At 41.8% G+C, this 9,661-nt stretch overlaps 1 protein-coding gene across 1 annotated transcript; it reads right to left on the bottom strand.

Moving 5' to 3' along the window:
* Positions 1-422: 422 nt before the first annotated feature.
* Positions 423-9,314, bottom strand: LOC128704913 (uncharacterized). Its single transcript, XM_070104412.1, has 7 exons — positions 8,608-9,314; positions 7,997-8,284; positions 5,758-5,930; positions 5,144-5,372; positions 4,551-4,697; positions 4,104-4,253; positions 423-529 (listed from the first exon to the last, which is right to left on the bottom strand). Exons 1-7 carry the CDS (start codon positions 8,804-8,806, stop codon positions 423-425), a joined length of 1,293 nt encoding a protein of 430 aa, XP_069960513.1. The 5' UTR covers positions 8,807-9,314.
* Positions 9,315-9,661: the final 347 nt, after the last annotated feature.

Below are 9,661 nucleotides of genomic sequence, written 5' to 3'. Positions count from 1 at the left end.
GTTACACAGTAGTGAGACAACACTGGGTCAGAGTAGTGAGACACAACACTGGGTCACACAGCAGACACAACACTGGGTCACACAGTAGTGAGAATACTGTGTCACACAGTAGTGAGACACAACACTGGGTCACACAGTAGTGAGACACAACACTGGGTCACATAGTAATGAGACACAACACTGAGTTACACAGAAATGAGACACAACACTGAGCCACACATCAAATACAACACTGGGTCACACAGCAGACACAACACTGGGTCACACAGTAGTGAGACACAACACTGGGTCACATAGTAATTAGACACAACACTGGGTCACACAGTAGTGAGACACAACACTGGGTCACACAGTAGTGAGACACAACACTGGGTCACACAGTAGTGAGACACAACACTGGGTCACACAGTAGTACGACACAACTAGCAGTTGGTAATCTGACGGAAGTTAAGGCTAAATCCTGTGTTGCCTTGATCCTCAGCCTCGTCACTATCGTGGTGGGAATATAATATAAATGGCTTCATAATGGCTGAAATAATAGACGGAATAGCGTTAAATACAGAAAAGGCTTACCTTTCATATACATATATTACAGCTCGTTTATATTAATTAGAAGCAATACGATACAGTAAATTATCTCGTCTTTCTTCGTCAAATCTGATTGGACCAAGTCTTCCTATTTCTCACGAGCTGTTTAACCTTATGGGTTTAAAGGTAAATGAACACAATTTATGGTTTAGTCAGGCATATTTGCAGTTGTAAATGATTGGTATACGATATCGACAAGATGTGCAACATCAGCGTGTCTTTACTTGTAGACGTTTCGCCATCCAGTGGCTTTATCAATATAAATTCAAGGACATAATAGGAAGACTGTAGAACTATATACAAAAGATGGGGTAATCAGTCCCTCAGTCTTGGAGTTGGTGTGGAGAGCACCTAGCACCCAGATGTTGCACATGTGTCTAATTCGTCATCTTGTCGGTATTGTATACCATTTACGTACAACTTGTCAGACACAGCAACATCATGGAATCCTGGTTCAGAGGACATCTACATAACTTTCTTGCTTATTATTATTATTATTAAAGATTCACCGGTATTCTCCCGGCCCGGGCCTTTTCCAAGTGGTGGCCCGGCCTTGGCTCCCTCTTTAGGGAGTGTCTGAGACCTAAGTCTGAAGATTGAGACACTTATGCAACATATGGGAATCTTTATTCAAGAAACGTTTCGCCACGCAGTGGCTTCATCAGTCCGATACAAAGTAGAAAGGCGTAAGGAGAGGAGGAGTTTGAGGTAATCAGTCCCTCAGCCTGGAGTCGATGTGTTCAGTCCATCAATCTTGTAGAATGTACAGTATATAAGCCACGTCTACGGCCCTATGCTGTACATTCTACAAGATTGATGGACTGAACACATCGACTCCAGGCTGAGGGACTGATTACCTCAAACTCCTCCTCTCCTTACGCCTTTCTACTTTGTATCGGACTGATGAAGCCACTGCGTGGTGAAACGTTTCTTGAATAAAGATTCCCATATGTTGCATAAGTGTCTCAATCTTCAACTTGTCGGTTTTTCAAACCATTCATCACAGACCTAAGTCTGCCATGGGAGGAGGTACAAGTACCTCCTCATCTTTGAGACCAACTGTCCCCAGGCCTAGCCACAAGCTAGGCCTCTCTGGTCTGCCATTCCCGCCCCAAGGGGGCTAATGGGAATGACAGTCTTGTGAGCTGCAAGCTCTGGCTTAGGCACCTACCCTACCCTAGAAGGGCTGGGCATGGTGTTGATCTTCTTGCTTACTACTGGTCCATCCCTCGGGTATAACCTATTTCCACTGGGTAATCCCGCCTACTAGTGACAATGTCTTCCTCTACCGCACCTCCCTCACCTGACGCCAGTATACAGATTCTTCAAGACTACGGTGCTCTTCACCAGCTCCAAGACTGAGGGACTAATTACCTTATCTTTTGTATATAGTTCTACTGTCTGCCAACTATGTCTACAAATAAAGATACCCAGATGTTGTACATGTGTCTAATTCATCACCTTAGGTGTCGTGAGGAGGATGTTAAGTAAGACACATAGGCAACATTCACGTCAAGAGGATGTTAAGTAAGACACATAGGCAACATTCACGTCAAGAGGAGGATGTTAAGTAAGACACATAGGCAACATTCACGTCAAGAGGATGTTAAGTAAGACACATAGGCAACATTCACGTCAAGAGGAGGATGTTATGTAAGACACATAGGCAACATTCACGTCAAGAGGAGGATGTTATGTAAGACACATAGGCAACATTCACGTCAAGAGGAGGATGTTAAGTAAGACACATAGGCAACATTCACGTCAAGAGGAGGATGTTAAGTAAGACACATAGGCAACATTCACGTCAAGAGGAGGATGTTAAGTAAGACACATAGGCAACATTCACGTCAAGAGGAGGAGCAGAGGTACTGTTATGCACTCCCTTAACAATGATAAACATGAGACCGAGAACAAAACACACGCCAGATATCTTGAAGAGTACAAGTCTGGTCCCATTACACAAAATTTATAATGAAGACTAGTTTTACTGACTTATATAATAACTAAGGCATCAGAAAAATTATAAGGCAAGATAGATGGACACTTTTAAGTAGATGTACGTTAGACAACCATCATCAATTTATAGATTATTATTATTATTATTATTATAATCAAGGGGGAAGCGTGAAACCCGGAGGATTATACAGCGCCTGGGTGGGGGGATGTGGAAGGCATTCAGGCTTAATTCGGGGAACTGGAGCACAGATCCAATTCCCTAAATCAAGAGCCCCTCACCAACATCAAGGAACCTTCCTTGAGGGGGTCAATTTATAGAGAGGGAAATTTTGTCTCAAGAATTTCTTGGCATTCTATGATAGTGATGGAAATAAAGCAAGGGAGGGAGAGAAGATTGGTGAATAAGATTCTGCCCACCTGTGACACTGCCTCCAACTGCTTCGCCTCACCTATCTCTGATTCTGCCCACCTGTGACACTGCCTCCAACTGCTTCGCCTCACCTATCTCTGATTCTGCCCACCTGTGACACTGCCTCCAACTGCTTCGCCTCACCTATCTCCAGTATATAAACCTCTTCCTCGTGCGTGTGCCGAAAATATATCAAAGCTAATAGACTTAACACATTATCTCTAAGCTGAGTGCTGACGAAGCCACAAGTTGGTGATTTTCTCGTTGAAGATTCCCAAGTGTTATACAGCTGTCTTATTCAACTATTTGATGGTTTTTTAAACCATTAAAAAATAAAGATAATGTTGGTAGATTGTATCTTCAATTATGAAGCATTTGATGTAGTTGTACAATAAAAACTGATGTGTAAAGTGGAAGAACAGTCATGGGTAACGTGGACGGTGGTGAAATGGATACAGAAATGCCTAGAAAATTGAAGAGGTTAATGGTATGAAGAGATGTGTTAGGTAAATGGACACGGATGCATGTAATGTGACATTTTATTGAGGCAACGTTTCGCTCTCCAGGAGCTTTGTCAAGTGGCTCTTAGAGAATGAAACGTTGCCACAATAAAATGTTGCACTAGTTGCAAATGTGTCCTTTTACCTAACATATTGTTGGCAATTCTACCAACATTATTACTATCTCTGCAATGGACTAATTACATCATCTTTGCCTCAATTCTCCATCTTTACCACATCACTGTAATAGCCATCTGACGTGTGTTTCTGGACGGTGAAAGGATAGCCTATTTATTTTCATTTTGTGAGCCATCTTGTCTTCCTGACCCCGACCCTTTATGAACTGTTAGGAAGTGAAAACACTGATTCTGCCACATGATTCTTTTGTTGCTATGTGTAGCCCGGGCCATTTTTTCATTTATTTTATCTCTAGCCTTTCTTCTCCTCCCTCTTCTCTTCTTCTATCTCTACTTCCAGCTCACCCTTTGGGGGCCTTATTGTGAGTCAGTATAGTCTAGACTACATAGTCTAGCACTTATAGCGTTCCCGGACTGTGACCTTGGAACTAAGAACCTATAAGTCACACAGTTGGTGACTTAGACATGACATGGTTGATTATTTATAAGTGACACGGTTTATGATTTTACAGGTGACAGTTGGTGACTTACAAGTGACAGAGTTAGGGAAGCCGAGGCCACAGTAGCGGTCGTTGGAGACTCCAGTATCGTCCACACCTCCAGGGATCATCACGTAATCGCTAGTACATTCACTGGCATAAGTCGCGGCTGCTGGAGTACCTGCGAATAAGGCACTGGTGTCATTTGAGGCACTGGTGGTATTTTCTGGTACTCACACCAGTTGAGGCATTGACTATAGATTCCACACTAACGGTTTTTATAAAATACTGCCTAAAGAAACGGCCCGCTGACCTAAAGAACATTAGTTAAGAGGGTTATCAAAGCTTATTCTTTAGGTAGCATTGAAAATGGGTTGGGCAAAATATTTCTGCTAGTGGATTTGAGAACGACTTGCCTAGTATAGGCCAGTAGGCCTGCTGCAGTATTCCTCTATTCTTATATACTTAAAACACTTACCTATAATATTTTGATCGATAGCATCCACGTTGCCGGTGAGAGTGAAGGTGTAGTTGTCACCAGAGGCTGAGTTAGTCTCCCAGATGATGCCACAGTATCCGTCAGCCATCTTCACACACACCCCGTAGTCCAGATCAGCAATCTGGCCTGAAAAAAACAATACAGTGTCAGTATATATAGTGACCTATGGAAGTAATGTGGTCAGTGGTGCTAGCAGGATCACAGCAGCACTGTGTTAGCATGCAGTGTGACTCCACAAGAGTACCCTCATCCACGGTGCTAGGAGATACACAACAATTCACTTCAGGAAACAGTTCCTTGAGGAAACCTATGTGTTGAACAAAGTTCAGTCACTTTACTAGTTAAGTTGCAGGGTTAGAATGATCTAAGTGTTACAATGAGATATATATATATATATATATATATATATATATATATATATATATATATATATATATATATATATATATATATATATATATATATATATATATATATATATATATATATATATATATATATATATATATATATATATACATTCACTGAGTCCTTGCCTAGCTGCTCTAACAAAAGCAGCTGCAACGACTCACCTGAAGACGAGACTGTGGGATCAGTGTTGAAGTTGAAACTACTGACGGTGCCGGAGGTGGTGGTGTAGTACTGCAGACATCCGCTAGGTGCTGACACCGTACGTAAACAAACATGGAGAAGAATAGCGAAGGAACATGAGGTTATAAACAGTAAGCACCAAAATTTACTTTTGAAATGATAATTGACTTTATGTTCGTGCGTGATGAGGCTTTTGGCATGTACACCCAACTATTATATTTATTGTACAACCTTGTATCATGTCAAAATAAAATTATTATTATTATTATTATTATTATTATTATTATTATTATTATTATTATTATTATTATTATTATTATTACACAGAATGGGCTTAACATATCAATCATTTAAATATGTTAGCCTAAGCTAAGAGACTTCATTAGTGTCAGCCTGAGCTGGGAGACTTCAATAGTGTCAGCCTGAGCTGGGAGACTTCAGTAGTGTCAGCCTGAGCTGGGAGACTTCAGTAGTGTCAGCCTGAGCTGGGAGACTTCAGTAGGTAAATGAGGATATCGTCAAGTATTGCATTAAAGGTTCATCAGCTACGACACCTTCCGAAATTGTCTTCCAGCAGAGCTGCAGTTACTGTCACCTGGGAATAGCCGCCTCTCAGGAGGTAGGGGAAGGGATAGATGTACTCACCTTTGTCCTGCGAGTCACAGGTGATTTGTGTCACCTTGATTATCCAGGATCGGTCCATGACCTTACCGGAGCGGTCCACCGTCACCCTGACTGGTCCACCCAGCGGGTCCACCTCCAGATACACTGTGGGACATCAATACTCTAGTTACACTCTTGTGTCATTTGAGGACGGAGGAGTGTGCCTCCACCGGGTTTACTGCTTCAGGATATACAATCATGATATACAATCACTACCAAATACACCATCACTACCACTACCTTTGCGAACCCCCAGTACTACCTTAGTGGAGCACCAGTACTATCTTTGTGGGCCCCCAGTATTACCTTAGTGGACCCCCAGTACTATCTTTGCGGGTCCCCAGTACTACCTTAGTGGAATCCCAGTACTACCTTTGCGGGCCCCCAGTACTACCTTAGTGGAATCCCAGTATTACCTTAGTGGACCCCCAGTAATACTTTAGCGGACCCCCAGTACTACCATTGCGGACTCCCAGTACTGCCCTAGAGGAACCCCAGTGGTCCGTGGACCACAGGTTGGGAGCCTCTGTGTCAGGCAAACAGAGGTCAGACAGGAAAGAGATGGATGGGTAAACTTCACATTTCTTGACTGGAGGAAAAGTTTTGATGTTGTACCACACAGAAGACAGCTTAATAAACTGAAGAAATAACCTGAATAAAACGGAAGACATCACGGATAAAGGTATATCGTAACAACAGAAAACAATCACTATAACGGGATGTGATGTAAATGTTTTAGAAAACCGACAAGTTAAAGATTGAGACACTCATGCAACATACAAGATTGATGGACTGAACACATCGATTCCAGACTGAGGGATTGATTACCTCACACTCCTCCTCCTCCTCTTACACCTTTCTGCTTTGGATTGGACTGATGAAGCCGTGTGGCGAAACGTTTCTTCAATAAAGTTTCCCATATGTTGCATAAGTGTCTCAATATTCAACAGAGAAGATCGTTCTTTTCTGTGATTCATTCTTCAACTATAAACGATGAAACAAACAATAAGGAAAAATGTAAACATGTGGAGTTCCACAGGAATTATTGTTGTGACCCAGAATAGTTGTGGTGTATATTAAAATTTAATTACGGGAATTAACTCCTATATATCTGCCTGTGGATAAAACAAAAATGGAAATAAGTCATATTGACTTTCTTGTGTTACTCTATGTAATTTACATGTTGCTTCCTGACTAAGGATTACAGAAAGCTGCAAGAATGCTTAAACAGACTTCAAGAATAGTTGGATTATTTTTTTTTCTAATTTAACTCGTAAGAAAATAAAGTTTAAAGGTGTAGGAAGAGAGTTGAAGATGGGAAAAAAACTCTGGTACCCACAGCTTGTCACCTGAAGTGTGCAAAAAAAATGAGCAGCAGAGAATAATCTCACTAACACAAGAGAAGCATTTTTGAATCTATGCAAAGACTTGTTCAAATATTTTGCTTTCCTCATATGTGCTACCATTCTTGAACATACAATGTCAGTGTAAATCCCTCAGGTGGTAAACACGACAAGTGAAGCTTGTCGTGTTTACTAGCTGCATCAAGACTGCAACCTGCAAGTGTCACTGGAAAAACGAAGAGGAATTAGGTTAGGTAAGATTCGTTAGGAAACAAGTGTTTCCTGACTTGGGTCTTAGTAATATGATGGCCCGCAGGTGAAGCTTTTGGTTATCTGACCGAGATCTTCCGCTGATTTGCTGGTAAGTCCACCTCTTTAAAAATTATAGTTATACGAAGAAGAGGAACCGGGTGAAATGAGAACGACATACGAAATACTCAGACGGGGATAGATTATTTACCAGAGTTGTAGCAAAAACAAGAGTATGGCTGGAAACTGCTCACCAGAATAAGTCACAAGAATATCGATAAAATATCTTCTGGTGGAAACAAATGATATAAAATACCGACACAGTGGAAAAATAAACACATAAGCAGAATAATATGATCCTTTATTGACAGTGTGACTTGGTAAAGCCCATTGTGTGGGCGAAACGTTGTCAATAAAGGATCACATTATACTGCGTCTGTCTTTATTTTTCCATTTCTTCTGGTGATGTTTAAGAAGCGTAGTGATATAAACTTTGGTAATTGATACCGACAACTCTAATAAATATGTCCTAGCGTTTGCTGACGTGTCTTTTTAAACCAGAAAGTATAATAAACTGACCAATGGTTGACTGACTGTTGTTCTTACTGTGTTGTCCACTGTTGGAGCCACAGATTCTTGGCACTGTGGAGGACGGGCTGACGGTGAGGAAGTCAACATTACAGTTACCGTCAACGTCCGGCTGCGCCAACTGGAAATCAAGGAAGTCTAAACGGAGCTGACAGATGCTGGTGTTGACGCGGTTGACAGTGAGAGTGCAGGCTCCTGTCCCTGAGTCAGTACTGTTGAAGTTGGGGTTGACGAAGTATGTGTTGTTATAGCTGGTGGTCTCCCCACAGCTGTGACGAGCTGTTGACACACACACACACACACACGTCAGTAAACACAGATATACTTGTCCAAGCAAATATGTGTATTGATATCGTTCCAGACCATGAAGGCTGAGGGACTGACCACCTCAAATACTTTATTTCCATAGTTGATGGACTGATGACATCATCTTTATTTCATTACTACTGAAGAAGCCTACTGTGTAGGCGAAACGTTTCATCACTAAAGATACCCAGTTGTTGCACGTGTGTCTTAATCTTCAAATGAATGGATGCAAGGAACAACCAGTGGAGGAACAGATCTATTATTGTGAGGACCAAGCTTGTGAAGGTAGAACTGACCTATGCAGCAGACACCGAAGCCCCTGGCGCAGGTTCCTGAAGATCTACCACCGCTGCGGTTGCAGTCTGTGGAGGACAAACAGGTGCCCACCGTCAGTGTAGAGTCAGTGGTGTTGCATGTCACCTGTTGGATCGTCAACAGCACGAAAAACACTGCAATGCAAACATGATCATTTTTAGGAAGGGAGACAAAACACATCAAACTTAGCAACAAATTTGGTTATAACACTGAGCTGGTATCTTGGTGACAATACGGGCGAAACACTGCTTAAACTAATACTTCTTTATAGTAAGAAGGCATTAAATAACTCGTGACTAGAGATTAATCTAAAAAACTGGTAACAAGTGACCTGACTTTTCTCATCTCTCTGGCTGGTAAGATGTGTTTCAGCGCCTTGGAAAGTTCCTTGTAGTTTTCCTGCATCTTGAGGCAGCCTTGCTTGTGGTTTCCCTACGTCCTGGTGCAGCTCTGGTTTTCTTTCGTCTAGGAGCAGCTTTCCCTGTAGTTTTCCTGCGTCTGGGGTCAGTTTTCCTGGTAGCTCTGCAACATCCAGGTGAAGGTGGTCAGGTTCAGAGGGCGCCGCTACTACAATACCCATCGTAAGTACCAGCGCCCAGGTCAACACGGCAGTCTTCCTATGTGTCTGTAAGTAAAGAGGGAAGATTGCATTAACTATTATTGCTCTGACAGTTTATTATCTTCGGAAAAAAATAATGTGCGCTTATCATTGTAACATATAATGGAGTTTGTAACGTGCGGTCAGATGGCTTATTGATAGTGAGCGGTCAGTATGGCTTACTGATAGTGAACAGTCAGTATGGCTTATTGATAGTGAACAGTCAGTATGGCTTATTGATAGTGAACAGTCAGTATGGCTTACTGATAGTGAACAGTCAGTATGGCTTATTGATAGTGAACAGTCAGTATGGCTTACTGATAGTGAACAGTCAGTATGGCTTATTGATAGTGAACAGTCAGTATGGCTTATTGATAGTGAACAGTCAGTATGGCTTATTGATAGTGAACAGTCAGTATGGCTTATTGATAGTGAAC

Source organism: Cherax quadricarinatus, chromosome 91 (assembly GCF_038502225.1).
Source record: "Cherax quadricarinatus isolate ZL_2023a chromosome 91, ASM3850222v1, whole genome shotgun sequence".
NCBI lineage: Eukaryota > Metazoa > Arthropoda > Malacostraca > Decapoda > Parastacidae > Cherax > Cherax quadricarinatus.
This window is presented reverse-complemented; position numbering and strand designations above follow the sequence as displayed.